Source organism: Cololabis saira, chromosome 21 (genome assembly GCF_033807715.1).
Source record: "Cololabis saira isolate AMF1-May2022 chromosome 21, fColSai1.1, whole genome shotgun sequence".
NCBI classification, from domain to species: domain Eukaryota; kingdom Metazoa; phylum Chordata; class Actinopteri; order Beloniformes; family Belonidae; genus Cololabis; species Cololabis saira.
Genome location: NC_084607.1, coordinates 2,720,917 through 2,736,745, shown reverse-complemented (window position 1 = coordinate 2,736,745; position 15,829 = coordinate 2,720,917). Strand labels below are relative to the sequence as shown.

The window sequence follows — 15,829 nt, the reverse complement described above, 5'->3', positions numbered from 1 at the left end:
CATGTAATGAGAGAACCTCTGAATAAACGTTTCCATTTGGAGATTAATAACTTTATTCTTATGTTAATGTATTGAATGCAACACAATACTTTTAGCTCAGTTCTGAGCTAGACGTGGGACAAGACACAGCTCCTCGACGCAGCTGGTGAGCTTGGCCTCGAAGGAGTGATAAGCTCAAACATAACAATAGCGGGCTACTGAGCCGCTATGCGAAAAGCTATACGAAAAGTATCAAATAGCGACAGAATCGGATAATCCAAGGAAAATGGCACCAAAAAAGGGGAACCAGTTCAATCCACAGGACCTGACCCAAATGGGTGAGACCCTGGAGGGAGTAAAGCTTCAGCTGGAAGGCTTGGAGGTTCAGTTGGAATGCTTGAAGGAGATAAAGAGCCAACTACAAGGGATGCAAGGCCTGATGAAAGAGATTCAACACCTCAAAGAGGAAAATGAGAAAAAAGATGGGCTGATAATAGCTCTAAACAACAAAATGGAGGAGCTTGATCAACAAAACAAGCTAAATGATGTGATCATTACGGGTATTGAGATCAAGCCCAGGAGCTATGCAGCAGCGACGAGAGGACAGGAGGAGATGAAGGAGGAAGACATCCAATCTGTGGAAAAGCAGGTACAGGATTTCCTAACCTCCAAAAACATTAAGATCGATCTTGAACATGTGGATACATGTCAACTGCTGCCCAAGAAAAAAAAGGTGGGAGAACGTGAAGATGTAAACAGGGCTGTTCTGCTGAAATTCACTAACAGAAAACACAAAATAGCGCTGCTAAAACAAGGCAGTAAGCTGAAAAATACCAGTGTGTTTATAAACGAGAATCTCAGCAAGAAAAACGCCACCATCGCCTGGAAAGCTCGTCAACTGAAGAAGGCTGGAAAAATACAAAATACCTGGACGGCAAACTGCAGAGTCTACATCAAACAAAATGGGCCAGAAAATACCAGACCGGTGCTGATCAGGGAGGTAGAGGAGTTGGAGAAACTTACCGGCTAAATATGTCAAAGCCCATCATGAAACCTCTACAAAAAGAATGGATTACCTACTCACAAAAAACAAAGATGAATAAACTTAAAGGCAGGATTGCCAATTATGAAAAAAGGAACCTATCTTTAAAACAACACCTTGGATCAGAAGACTCGAATGAAGAAATTGACCCGGATATACACTTCTACTACAGCAGAGCACTAAATTGTGGATATTATACAAGGGAGCAGTTCAATAAGGACATTGTGATGGATCAGAGGCTGTCAATCATTCATTTCAACAGCAGGAGTTTATATGCAAATTTTGATCACATATTGGAATACTTGGAAGGATTTTCTACATCCTTTGATATCATTGCGGTGTCAGAAACCTGGATTAATGAAGAAAAGGGAATGGACTTCATCTTAAATGGGTATGAATTTGTGTGTAAAAATAGAAAAAAAAGACTGGTGGAGGAGTTTCTCTTTTTATTAAAGAGAGCATTAATTTTGTCATATTGGAAAATGTGTCAAAAGCTATTGACAATGTAATGGAATGCATAACTGTAGAATTATCTATGTGTAAAGGGAGAAATACTGTAATATCCTGTCTGTATAGAGCCCCGGATTCAAAGTTAGAATTATTCAGTGATAGTGTGACAGAACTACTCTCTCTGACAAAGCATAAAAATGTTTTCATATGTGGAGACTTTAATATCGATATCCTCAACCCAAACAACAACGCTGGGACAGATGACTTTCTAAATAGTATGTATGCGGCAGGTATGCATCCCTTAATTACAATGGCCAGCAGAATTACCAAACATAGTGCCACACTAATTGACAATATATTTACAAATGTCTTAGAAGCAGATCCAGTGAGTGGACTATTGATATGCGATATCTCTGATCATCTACCAGTCTTTGCAATGTGTGAGTGGAATCATATTGTAAAGAGCGAGACGAAAAAAAGAAAGTTAGTTAGGATAAGAAATGAAAAGAATATGAACGCATTGGAGAGTCAGCTGTTGACACAGACATGGAGACATGTGCTCTCTGAAACAGAAACAAACAAAGCGTATGATGAATTCCTGAAGACTCTCACAGGACTGTACCATAAACATTGCCCTGCAAGGGAGATAACAGACAAAACAAAAAAGAAAGCCACACCGTGGCTTACGAAATCACTTGTAAATGCATGTAGGAAAAAAAACCTTTTATATAAACAATTTCTCAGAGACAGAACAGAAATAGCTGAATCCAAATATAAAAAATATAGAAATAAGATAAATAGTGCACTAAGAAAGCAAAAAAAGGATTACTATGAAAAACTACTATCAGATAACAAGAATCATAACAAGAAACTCTGGAGTATAGTGAATTCAATATCAGGTCGGAAACCAAAGGTCACACTCCCAGACCACCTTATTATAGATAATGAAACGGTGTCTGACGGGAAGCTGATTGTGGATCAATTCAATAAATTCTTTGTAAATGTTGGCCCACAGCTGGCCAAGGACATCCCTGAATCACCATTGCGCTGGGACCATTTTGACTCTGATAAGAATACAATTACTAAAAATTCATGTCTGTTACTTGAACCAGTCACTGAAGCAGAAGTTGTAAATGCCCTCACACAGTGCAATCTAAATCTTCAGTAGATTGTAGACAAAATTGACATGAGACTGTTGAAGGCGGTACAAAAAGGAATTATAACACCACTCACGCACATATGTAACTTATCCTTCAAAACCGGTGTATTTCCAGACAAAATGAAAATAGCAAAGGTATTACCATTGTATAAAAGTGGTGATATAAATATGACTACAAACTATCGCCCGGTCTCCTTATTGCCGCAGTGTTCAAAGATTTTAGAAAAACTCTATAATAGCAGATTGGAAAAGTTCATGACTGAACACAACATCCTGTGTGATAGCCAATACGGGTTCAGAAAGCAACATTCGACAGCACTTGCCCTCACGGAGTCCTTAGAACTGATTAAAGATGCGCTTGACCACAAATTATATATAGTAGGCATCTTTATTGACCTCAAAAAAGCTTTTGACACTATAAATCACGATATTTTGATTGAAAAATTATATGATTTCGGTATCAGAGATACAGCTTTAAGATGGATCAAAAGCTATCTATCTGGTAGAGTCCAATATGTCCAGATGGGAACAAATACGTCTACATGCCTGGATGTCGTCTGTGGGGTCCCACGGGGGTCAGTCTTAGGCCCTAAGCTATTTACTCTATATATCAATGACATAATCAAAACATCTGATGTATTAAAACTTATTTTATTTGCTGATGATACAAATATTTTCTGCTCAGGAAACGACTTGAATATACTGGAAAAAGCGATTAACAGAGAAATGACAAAACTAAATACATGGTTTAATATAAACAAATTATCACTAAATCTGGCAAAGACCAAATTCATGTTATTTGGGAGAAATAATGTAAAGAAAAGCATAAACTTGCAAGTTAATGGAAACAATATAGAAAGAGTGAGGGAACATAAGGTTCTGGGTATATTAGTGGATGACCTCTTGACATGGCGACCACATGTAAAAATAATTCAAAATAAGATGGCAAGGAGTGTGTCTATTCTGTGGAAATTGCAGAAATCTCTCAATTTAAACTCGCTTAAGACCATATATTCGGCACTAATAGTCCCACATATGAGGTACTGTGTAGAAAATTGGGGTTTCACTTACAAGGGCATTACAGAACCAATATTTAAATTGCAAAAAAAAGCGCTTCGCATCATTCATTCTGTCCCAGCCAGGGCACATACGAACGAACTGTTCATAAAGACGAAATATCTAAAACTGAGAGAGATACTTCATTTTCAGATGCTACAAACAATTTACAAAGCAACACAGGCGGCATTACCAGTAAATGTTCAGAAATTGTTCACTCTTAGTCAAGGTCCTCACAGCATGCGCAGCTTGCTGCAGTTTAAACAGAAAAAGATAAGGACAACGATGGGAAGCCATAGTTTGTCAGTAGCTGGTGTGAAAATGTGGAATAGCCTAAACAATGAATTAAAGTTAGCAAGAAATTTAACTGTTTTCAAACATGAGTTAAAGAAGCTGTTATGGAAGGAATATCAAAACTAGGTACAGGAATGGCAATGTCTGGCTATGTGTACAAAACAATGGCAATGTGGGAAATTCAGCACTGGAACACCTGGCATGGAAACAAAACATGGAAACAAAACAAAGTCACTATAAAATGTGTGTGTGTGACATTGAGCTCTATCACAGCACAGCAGATATCACGACCAAGCAGAACATAAAATCAAGAATGGAGATTCTGAACTGGTCAGTAAATGCTATTGACAAGATTTTTTCTACACGGCGTGCTGGGACAAGGGAACCGGCCTGTCCAGATGGGACATTCTTGGCAGGATACACCATGGACAGTTGGAATAAATGGAAAGTGGTGTGTCTTGGGGTGCTGGATATAGAAGACGTGGAGGACGTCTATATATTCACGGGCATGACGGTGGGCCTGGTGATCCTAGGGCTTGGCGGGGTCTGGATGCTACAAAAGTTGAGAAAAGTGAGAGCTGATCAGGCAAAGCTGCTCTCTGGCCTCGCTGACATCCAGGGGAGACTGACCAGTGTATGGTCGGAGGTGTCCAAAGCTCGGGAGGTGATGAAGTCAGTACGAGCGGAGGGGGCAAAGGCTGTGGCGGCTAGAGAGCCAGAGGACGGCGACTAATCAAAATCTGCATTGACACACGCACCTCCATTGCAAAGTGGATTGCATGCAAAAAGAGGCTTGGACATAAAAATAACTGAACAGTGGACACAGTAGTAAATCACAGGAACGGTGATCAGGATGAGTGGACTGGACACGTGTACAAACATACATGCTATCTGGACTGTGAAGGATGAAATTAGACAAATTGCTATGTGGTAAACTATGTATCTTACTGAATTCTGTTGTTGATGTGATCATGAATCTTACATAGAACGGGGCGGGACTTTGATAAGCGTCAACTTCTCCCGTACCCTTTTCGTCATGTGCTGAGTATGCAATGTATAATGTTCTGGAGATGAAATGTGTCTATATAAACATGCCGAAATAAACGAAATAATAACGGTCAAGGAATGAACAATAGTAATAACTTAGGCTCATCAGTAGTAGTAATAATGAACATATAATTTTAAATTAACATGAAACACCTTAAATTGGCTTCAAATCAGATAAAAGCAAATAAACTTCACCTCAATAAATGAAAGTTCCAAAGGTACAAAATATCCATGCTGGATTCACTGAGTTAAGCCTGAATTACGGTTCTGCGTCAACCCAACGCAGAGCACACGCCGTCACCGTGACGCCGTCGTGAACCCTTCGGTCTTCTCCGTCATTCCATTTCTCCGTGGTGCAGTACCCCCTGTCATCGCTAATTCGCGATCTTTTCCTTAAAGGAGCTTGAGGCTGGATTTATGATAAAAAATTTGTATATGTTTTAAGTTTTCTAGTAATAATGTCAGATGAAGTGTTCCAAACCAAAAAGAATGAGCCCTCTAGTGTATCTCTCTGTTGCCTTGAACAGGCTCTGTGCTGCAAAATGTGCTGCAATTCCGGGCCGGAATTTCCCGCGCTGGGCTGCGGATGTGACGTCACATGACGCTGCATGCGCGTGTAATGGAAAATTTTGGTATAACACTGTCTGTTGCCTGTTTTCATTCCAATGCTGAGGTCATGTTCCTTTGCCAGGGTGATGGGTGATGTTTTGTCTTTTCCTGCTCCCAACTATAAAATAACCTGTCGCTAATCTTCTTCAGCGCACTCAGGACTGACGGTTCATGTGACCGGTTGGACTGTGTGGCTCCATTCAATTGAATGTTTGTCCTCTTTTCATAAAGACAGCTGAGGTGTCCTGACTAGGGCTGAACGATATACCGTAATCGTATCTATATCGAGATATGAACATTCAAGACATTAATAACGGAAAAGCAACGATATAAACGATATATTTCCGCTCGCCCTGCTTTTAAGATTGCCCTTGAACGCACCACTACGGCCAGCCAACCACAAAGCTTATTTCATGCTTGCTGTTGATCGACAGCTGAAGCCAACCAATGACAAACATAGGAGGGAGGGAGGGAGACGTAGACTGAGACTCACACAGCCACACACACAGGAGAGCGGAGAAGAGCGGAGAAGTCCAAACGGAAGAAAAGAGACATGAGTGCGGAGGATAATGCGGCCGGTGGCGGTGCAGAATCTAATTTTGTGCCAAAACATAAATCATCCTCCATTATTTGGAGGTATTTTGGATTTAGAAAGGATGATGTCGACCAGCGCGAGGTGTTGTGCAAGTCGTGCTTGGTGAAAATTGCGACGTGTATTTCGCAGCCATCCCTTTTTAGTTTTGAAATTACAAAATAAAAATAGAGAAATAAACCAAAATAATCCCTTCCCCATCTTTTGTTTTGATAATAAAAAATTCATTGATGTGTTTGAAAATCGAAATTGGGAATTAAAACAGCGAGTGGAAAACTTTTTTCTCTATTTCCTATTCGTTTACTGAAAACAAGGATTGGACAAATGGGGGGATTGCACATGCGCAGTAATACATTAAGAAAGTTGTTTCTGGTTCTTTTGTTGATCAGATTGAAAGTTAACATTTTTAGATATTTAATTGTTGAAACAGAAAATAAATCAAATCTGAAACCTGGGAGTGAAACATGAGTTTAATCTGTAATCTGTCTTCACTCCGTCATGAAACTGCAGTGATGTTGTGACAGTCCGTTCAGCTGCAGCGTCCAATCAATAATCAATAACATGTACTGAACTCTAACTCTAACTGCATTGGTTATTTATCGTTAAAGCGGAGCTACAGTAAAATATTTTGATTATTATTTATTATTGAGTGACTTTATGTTAATGTTGATGACTGGCAGTGAGTTCTAATCAATAAAACTGCACTCTTTTGATTTCTGATGTTTTTGTTTTCTGAAAAATGCTTGATTTTCACCGAACCGAAGTCATATCGTATCGTATCGATATCGAGATATCTGGCATGAATATCGAGATATGAAATTTTGTCCATATCGTTCAGCCCTAGTCCTGACATTCTTTTTGAACAACAATTTTTGCCACCACAATTTGGCGACCACGACGGGACCTCATCTGTGCCGGATTTTTTCCTTCTCTCCTCCGGAATCGAAGGTGTTTTAAGCATGCAACAACCTCGTACTCCCCCATCAAGTGAAGGTCGAGGAGAGGGCCTCTCGTCCGCAGGGGGTTGGGAAGGTCCCCGCACCGACTGGGGTCGAACGAACCCGGTGGCTTCAGAAACGCCTCGCTGTTCTTTTGGGTGAGTTTTGGAAGGAAAACGGCCGAAATAAGTTGCGCGCTAACGTCTCCTCTCTGCCTATTCAGCTGATGTGGCCGGTAGTCCAAGTATTTGGAACCGGGGAGGGCTGGTCCAGCCAGGGTCTGAGGACCTTGGGCTGTTTTATTACTGACCTAGGAGTTAGTGATCGAGGGGCCAGACTAGGTCTGGGGGCGTCGTAGAATGCCTTTCAATTCTAGGTGATGAAGGAATTTTGTTTGTTACTAACCTAGGAGTTAGTGATCGAGGGGCCAGACGATGTCTGGGGGCGTCGTAGAATGCCTTTCAATTCTAGGTGGATGAAGGAATTTTGTTTAAGAGAAAAAGACTCGCCTTTCTGTACGACATCAGCTGTGGGTCGCCAGACGTGACGGATCACGAGTGCTTTTGTAGCCGTGGTTTGAGAGTGGAAGACTACTTCAAGTCGGGAACTTGAGGGCTCTGGATTCGGGGAATCTGAGTGGGCCAGACAGGGTCTGGGGGCGGCCTAGGATGCCTCATCCAATCCTAGGAGGAGTCGGAGGATTTGTGTTTGTGCTCTGAGCTGTCTGTTAATGTCTGGCTTACAATCTTGACTGTCTGGAGGATAACAAATAATTTTGAGAAATAATTGGAGTTGGAATGTTTTCCTGTTGATTATGTCGTGGGCTTCTGCGTCTAGAATCCGGTTTGAGTTAAGTGGGTAATCCGAAGTATACCTGGTAGGATTTAAAAGATGCAGCATTTGGAAGCAAACGGGTAATCCAAAGTACTACCTGCTTCTGTAGGATTTAAAAGATGCAGGACTCCAGTCAAATCTGAACCGTGACTTTTTCTAATATATTTTTGATCCAACTATCTCTGTGAGAGAGCTGCGCAAGTGTTCCGGCTGTTGTGACGTCACAAACCCTGATAAGCGGAAGACCTTGGTTAGCCATTGTGTTTTTTTTGTGTGTTTTTTTTCTCTCCTCCTGAAAATTTAGACTTGCAACACGTCTGAGAGGATCAAATAATCAGCTGTGGGGGCCAGTTTTCAACAAGCCTTCTGGGAGTAATTTTTCCGAAGGACCAGATTTTTCAGCACTAAATGTGAGATATATGATAGTTAATTATGGAAAAGAATAGAACCCACAACCTTTGTCGGAGCTATGGGTCAGACAACTTAAATTCCCAAAATAAAGAAAACACAAGAAACAGGAAGCCTGAGCGTTAAACAGCTGGAGGCTTTGCAGGTTAGTGAAGGCCAGTTATCACTCGCTAAAAATAAAAATAAAAAACAAATTTAGATAGATTGGAATGTTGCTGAATGAGGCAGACATCCAAACAGACTGTGCCCCAGTGTGTGAAGTCTGCAGAACACGTGAGCACCTGAATACTAAATACACATACACAAGAACCTTGTTTTTCATTTAATAGGTCTGGATTTTATGTTTAATGTCCGAAGGGAAGGGAAATCAGCACACTTGTCTGTTTAAGATTAGATTATGATTTAAGATTATAACGTAATTTATTTATAGACGTTGGAATTGAGTATTGTGTCAGGAGAGGTTATTCATGACGTGTGGGTACACACCCCAATGCTGTTGTAGCTGCTTGCCCGTGATTAGTATCTTCTCAGATGTGGTTATTGATAAATAAAGAACTTCAAGTTACGTGAAGACAATTGTAAAATTAAATAAGTATTGGTAATTTTGCTCATGCCGAACTGTTAGTGAGTTAGAGGCTTCATTATAATACTTTCAGCTGTTAGAACAATGTTGCAGGGGCTGGTTTATACTTTTTGTTTATTCTACAGCGGGAAAACTCTTGCATCACATGCCAGACTGGAACGCCTCATTCATGGTTAATTAAAGATGAGGTACAAATAAGATGAAGTGATTATAAATGGACTAGAAGCGAAATGGATTCGACCTGAATTCACACGCTATTTTCTCTCAGATTCCGGTAGTTTTATTTATTTTTTCCTCGGCATTCCAGTCCATCCTAACAGTCAATTTTGTTTGCTGTTGTTTTGATGGTAAAATGTTACACGTTTGTTTTGATGGTAAACTGTTACACGTTTGTTTTGATGGTAATATGTTATACGTTCACTCGTGTGGGGTCGGCTCGACCTGGGGTCAAGCGACCCGGTGACCAGCAGGAGTCTGGGAGACCCGGTGACCAGCAGGGAGGAGGGGTAGCTGACGTAAGAGTCACTCCTCTCGATGGATCTAGGGGAATGGGAACTTTTGTTTGCCTGTTTGGGCTAATGGTTGTCCTGTCCAATATTTTTTGTCTAGTGTTCATGACTGAAACTGTTTATTGAATTGGGGATTCCTGTAAATGCATTAAAGTGGGTTTGAGTCCCACTGAGGGGGTTGGTTTGAAGGTCAGGGACCTTCGGGGGTCTGGGACCCCCCCCTTTTTTAGCTAGGGATTTAAATTGCCAGATCAACTTGGATGTTGATGGCGTGGCTTCGTGAAGATACTATGTTGATACTTTACTATGTTGACATGAGCCTGAAAAACATAAACAGAGAAACTTAGATGTTGAGATTGTGAAATGTATGTGAAATTCAGCATTAACTGCTGATGCGCCTGCGCTCTGTGTGTGCGTGTGTGAACGCCTGGGTGTGTGTAAGCTCCGTGTCGCTTGTCTGACTGCGCGTTCACGCAGGGAGCGTTCACGTGAGGCTGCGTGGATGGGAGAGAGATGTTATCTCATTTTCCTTTCTGTTGACATTTTTTTGTTAAATTGATACAAGTAAAATAGTTTTTTACTCATTCTTTTCCCTGTGTGGGGAATTGATGATGTGGAATTGTCAGCATTGGGTTGAATTACCGTTTGAATGGTTGCAGGTTACTTTTGTGATACTGTATTTGAACCGGATTGTGGGTAAAGGATGTATAAGGCCTTTGAGTAGCCCATTTTTATTTTGGATATTTTTGGCCATTTTCCAAACATTTGAAATGTAGTGTACACGTACATGTATGTGAAAGCTTCAAACAAAGGTATTTTAGTGTTTTTAAAGCTACATCTATAGGGCAACGACCCTGGTTTTTGTTGTATGGAAATGGGATTCTTGCCGTTGAGCTGTGTATGATTGTGAAAAGCATGTTACATATCAATCATTTTCCTTTATTTTGTCTGTCGTGAAGTCACATACTGTTGATTGACGGTTTCGTCAGGAGTGGGTTTCGTCCCGTAAAATGAGTGCCCTGTGTTTTTTTTTGGATATGGGTCAATGACGAATAAGGCTTCCGCAGAAGGTATTTAAAAAAAAAACTCTGTTGTATGTACAATATTTTAAGATTATTGCATTCCAGTGGCCAGTTATTTAGTATCTTTAGCGTCCAATTTTACATTTAAAGACGGAATAATAATTATACAAATATACAAATGAATGCATTTAATACAATATCTATTCACATCATAGTTGTCAACCATTTGTTCACTTTAACCTATTATTTATTGGTTTAAATGAATGTTTTATGTGGTCGCACCACCTGACATCAGTTGTGCCACCTGACTTTTACAGCTAATTTTAAATTAGACGGGCTTCTACTTGGACACCTGTATTGGCTACCTTGGCTGTCAAGTTCATACATATCATTTTTAAATAGAATAGAGAGTTTTATGATAAAATCGCATTTTCCTAGTTTTACATTGGTTGTACCATTTGACATTTTGGGGGTTTGAGATGCCAAAATGTAAAGTAACATATATTATCTGAATGTACCTGAAAGGTATTCAAACTAAATAGGTTTTATAGAATAAAGTGATATATGTCATAAATTGATTAAAATTATTTTAAAGGGAAATAATGCACCCGGACACCAAAATATGCATGCCATGTCGTTGACCCATATAGTGTTCATGAGCCTACTGTCATTGGCTCTGAGGGGCGGTTTGGAAGTGCTTATTGCAGTATGTTGTTGTTATCTTGGTTGCGAGTGAGTCCTGAGATGAGTGCGTTAAAGCTTCTCTGGACCTGTTGACCCATTTTGGCTGAACAGGGGCATCAAGCCGGCCTGTCCGAACTGCAGTTTGTTGCCACAAGGGTTGCGTTTCTGGGTCATGTTATTTCGGGGGAGGGCAGATCCCTCTCACCTGGCAGAATTACGGCCATTCAGAAGGAGAAACGCCAGAACTGGTCATTAAGAAACAAATTATGTAAATTCTGGGCTCCACCAGTTATTGTCGACAGTGGGTCTCGCATTATGCGGATATTGAGGCACCATTGGCAGCAATTGCCCATGGAGAAGGCCTACAAGCATCAGACCCTGGTACCTGGACTGACGAGGCTGACGACGCCTTCACTGACCTGAAACTGACGTTACAGACGCCTCCACTACCTGGACTGCCTGACTGTTCATGACTTTTCGCCCAGACTGTGGACGGGAAGGGGGGTTACATGACTTCAAGTGCTACAGCAAGTTCTTAACCCTTACCCTTTTTCCAACAGCGGATGATGGAGAACCACTCGCAACGCTAACATCCATTTGTTCCCCAAGACCTGAATTTGAGTGATGTTGCAATTGACAATGCTGACTTTGATCTTTTTGTTGTTGGTTCTGCTTCCAGGGCTCCTGCTACGTGAGTTAACATTGCAGGTTTTGCTTTTGGGGCTTTTGTCCCCGATACGTTTTTTATTTTTCGCTATAGGTAGACCCATAGCGCATCACGTGGATACAATGTTCCTGCCTACACAAATTGCTGTGTGTAAATGTGATGATCACACTAACAATCTGATTTTGTCTCTCAATGAAATGTTCAAGCTGACGCAGCTGCAAAAGAAACTGCGTCCAAACAACCTTTGTCTCTCAAAGTACGATCTGTCTCCCTGCTACTTCCGTCCCCGTTCTCCCGTGCCGGCTTCGCTGTTGGCTGCAGTACCCCTGACGACCATCGTGGTGAAGGGTGGCGCTAGAGAGTCTCATTTCTTAAAAGGAGCCTCAAGCTCCTTTAATGGTTTATCCGACTTTTTCCGGTCACAGTGAATCAAAGAGATAAGGACAACTATTGTGCCAAACCGGAAACTGGAAATGCGTTGCTTCCAGGCGAACCAATCACAGCCCTCTCCGTCTGCGTTTGGTCTGCGTCGCCTCAACGCGTAGTTACAGTTTTCGGGAGGTGGCGTCAGTGATGGCGTGTGGTACGCGTCGACGCGGGCGTCGTTTTGACGCAGAACCATAACTCAAGCTTTAGTCAACAAGCACTGAACAAAGGATGCAACACTTAAAGGGGACATATTATGGCATTTAATGTATATTTTAAACAGGCCTTGAATGTCTTAAAAACAATCTAAAGCTGTTTTTTTCTACATAAATCAGAAATCCAGTCTCTGGGCCATGTTTTTATTTTTTCCGCTTCTAAAGCCTTTTTCTGTGCTTCATTTTAAGTAGTAGTAGTAGTGACAATGAACATATAATTTTAAATGAACATGAAAACACCTTAAATTGGCTTCAAATCAGACAAAACCAAATAAACTTCACCTCAATAAATGAAATTTCAAAAGTACAAAATATCCATGCTGGGTTCACTGAGTTAGTCCACAAGCCCTGAACAAAGGATGCAACACTTAAGACAGCCCAGTTTTCAGGCCGTGTCCTTGTGGTGCTGCAGTGGTTCCCAAACTTTTTTGCCAGGTCTTTTGTACATAACAGAATTTTCGAGCCCAACACACGCACGCACACACACACGCACGCACGCACGCACGCACGCACGCACGCACGCACGCACGCACGCACGCACGCACGCACACACACACACACACCTTTTGCTTTCAAATGCGACTGCAATTTATTTCATATATTAAACATATGTGCTAAAAAATTGTCCATCTCTGTAAAAATAGATTTTCAACCTGACCAGCTCACAGAGATTGAAACAACAACAATACAAACAACGGCCAAAATCTGAACATTTGCTCTACAAAAATTACACCATTAATCCCCACATCTTTTCAGTGGAATTTCTATAAACAATTTATGATTTTGTTCTGAGGATGGGTAGCTTTACTACTTCACACTTTTGTTTTGACATATTGAGATGTTTTATGTGAATATTTCTGGCTGTTAAGAGCCATTGATAACAGAACAAGCTTAACATAGCACTCAGACATAAAACTATTCATTGTTTCACTGCGATCATGACAGACAGCACTTGACTTGAACTGAAAAAGGATTTGTCAGGTCAGCCAACCACAGGATCTAAGTCTTTTTCTCTTTCCTTACAGAAACATAAAGCCAAAGGGAGAAAAAATAGGAGGGATGAAGTCCTCACCACTTCACCAGGTCTGAAGGTCCAAAAGAGGATTCATACTGAAGAGAAGCCATACACCTGTGATCAGTGTGGGCAAGCTTTTACCACGTCAAGTATTTTAAGGAGTCATCAGCGTATCCACACTGGAGAAAAGCCATACAAATGTGATCAGTGTGGGGAAGCTTTTACCCGACAAGATGATCTAAGGCGTCATCAGCGTATTCACACTGGAGAAAAGCCGTACAAATGTGATCAGTGTGGGGCAGCTTTTACCCAACAAGGTCATCTAAGGAGTCATCAGCGTATTCACACTGGAGAAAAGCTGTACAAATGTGATCAGTGTGGGGAAGCTTTTACCCGACAAGATGATCTAAGGCGTCATCAGCGTATTCACACTGGAGAAAAGCCGTACAAATGTGATCAGTGTGGGGCAGCTTTTACCCGACAAGATCATCTAAGGCGTCATCAGCATATTCACACTGGGGATAAGCCTTACAGATGTGATCAGTGTGGGGCAGCTTTTACCGAACAAGGTAGTCTAAGAAGTCATCAGCGTATTCACACTGGATTTAAGCCTCACAGATGTGATCAGTGTGGGGCAGCTTTTACCATGTCAGGTCATCTAAGGCGTCATCAGCGCATTCACACTGGGGATAAGCCTTACAGATGTGATCAGTGTGGGGCAGCTTTTACCCAACAAGGTCATCTAATGCATCATCAGCGTATTCACACTGGATTTAAGCCGTACAGATGTGATCAGTGTGGGGCAGCTTTTACCCAACAAGGTCATCTAAGGAGTCATCAGCGTATTCACACTGGGGATAAGCCTTACAAATGTGATCAGTGTGGGGCAGCTTTTACCGAACAAGGTCATCTAAGGAGTCATCAGCGTATTCACACTGGATTTAAGCCGTACAGATGTGATCAGTGTGGGGCAGCTTTTACCCAACAAGGTAGTCTAAAGTGTCATCAGCGTATTCACACTGGAGATAAGCCTTACAGATGTGATCAGTGTGGGGCAGCTTTTACCCAACAAGGTAGTCTAAAGTGTCATCAGCGTATTCACACTGGAGATAACCCTTACAGATGTGATCAGTGTGGGGCAGCTTTTACCATGTCAGGTCATCTAAGGAGTCACCAGTGTATTCACACTGGAGAAAAGCCGTACAAATGTGATCAGAGTGGGGCAGCTTTTACCCGACAAGGTCATCTAAGGCGTCATCAGCGTATTCACACCAGATAAAAAATTGTCCGTGATCAGCGTGGGGCAGCTTTTACTTGGAGAGCTCAGTTAAAGGTAGCAATTTAGACATGTTATGTTGTTCTGAGGAAAAAAGAAATCTGGAGTTTGTTTTTTTCTTTTTCAACTGAAAAATGTGTTTATCATAAATTTGAATTTTCACCAGTTTATGTTCCATTGTTCCATCATTTAAATAAAAAAAGGTCTTTGTTTGCCTGCTGGATTTCAGCTTCCTGCTCACTGCAAACTCACAACAAGACATCAGTGTCAGAATATTAGAAAAGAGTCACACAGTAGTGCGTTTTTCATGTGATTTTTATCACCATATGTACTATTCGTGCTGGATTTAAATTACCTCTGGACCTGCAATAATTCTAAAATGACACCATGACATCTGTATTTCGTTCAGCTCATTCACACTAGATAAGTGAAGTCTGTGTTGTACTGCCCTCATTCTGTTGAACAATTCCCTTTATTTAACACTACATTTTAATATTGAGTCAAAAGCAACTGAACAGACACTTAAGCATTAGATTTCAGTGACTACCATGTCACATTCTGAAAAGGGACCAAATAAAGAAAAAAGCGTTATTGGCATAAAGTATGTTTTAATTCAATTCAATTCAATTTTATTTTATTTATATAGCGTCTAATACAACAGATGTTATCTCTAGACGCTTTCCAGAGATCCAGAACATGAACATAAACATAAACCCCCGAGCAATTATTATATAAACAATGGCAGGTAAAAACTCCCATAGTGGGAGAAAAGCCTTAAGCCAAACAGTGGCAAGGAAAACTCCCCTTTAGGAGGGAAGAAACCTTGAGCAGGACCAGGCTCATAAGGGGGAACCCTCCTGCCGAGGGCCAGACTGGTGGAGTCAGGGACGTCAGCAGCACACAGCAGGCAGGTGGAAGCAACAGCAGGATGACCAGAGGTGGGGGGGGGGGCGTCAGCAGCACACAGCAGTCATGTGGAAGCGGCAGCGGGATGACCAGAGGGGGGGGGGCAGGCAGGCGGAAG

General features: G+C 41.4%; 1 protein-coding gene across 1 annotated transcript; it reads left to right on the top strand.

Moving 5' to 3' along the window:
- The first annotated feature begins 265 nt into the window (after positions 1 to 265).
- On the top strand, positions 266 to 14,871 carry LOC133422517 (zinc finger protein 501-like). Its single transcript, XM_061712544.1, has 4 exons — positions 266 to 628; positions 11,886 to 11,897; positions 13,606 to 14,098; positions 14,183 to 14,871. The coding sequence occupies exons 1-4, from the start codon at positions 266 to 268 to the stop codon at positions 14,806 to 14,808; spliced, it is 1,494 nt and encodes a 497-aa protein (XP_061568528.1). The 3' UTR covers positions 14,809 to 14,871.
- Positions 14,872 to 15,829: the final 958 nt, after the last annotated feature.

Bases quoted from the DNA above. Each gene is read 5' to 3' on its own strand.
- LOC133422517 (XM_061712544.1), top strand. From the start codon at position 266: ATGGCACCAAAAAAGGGGAACCAGTTCAATCCACAGGACCTGACCCAA. The intron at 14,099-14,182 runs GTAGTCTAAGAA...TTACCATGTCAG, and splicing joins GGCAGCTTTTACCGAACAAG to GTCATCTAAGGCGTCATCAG.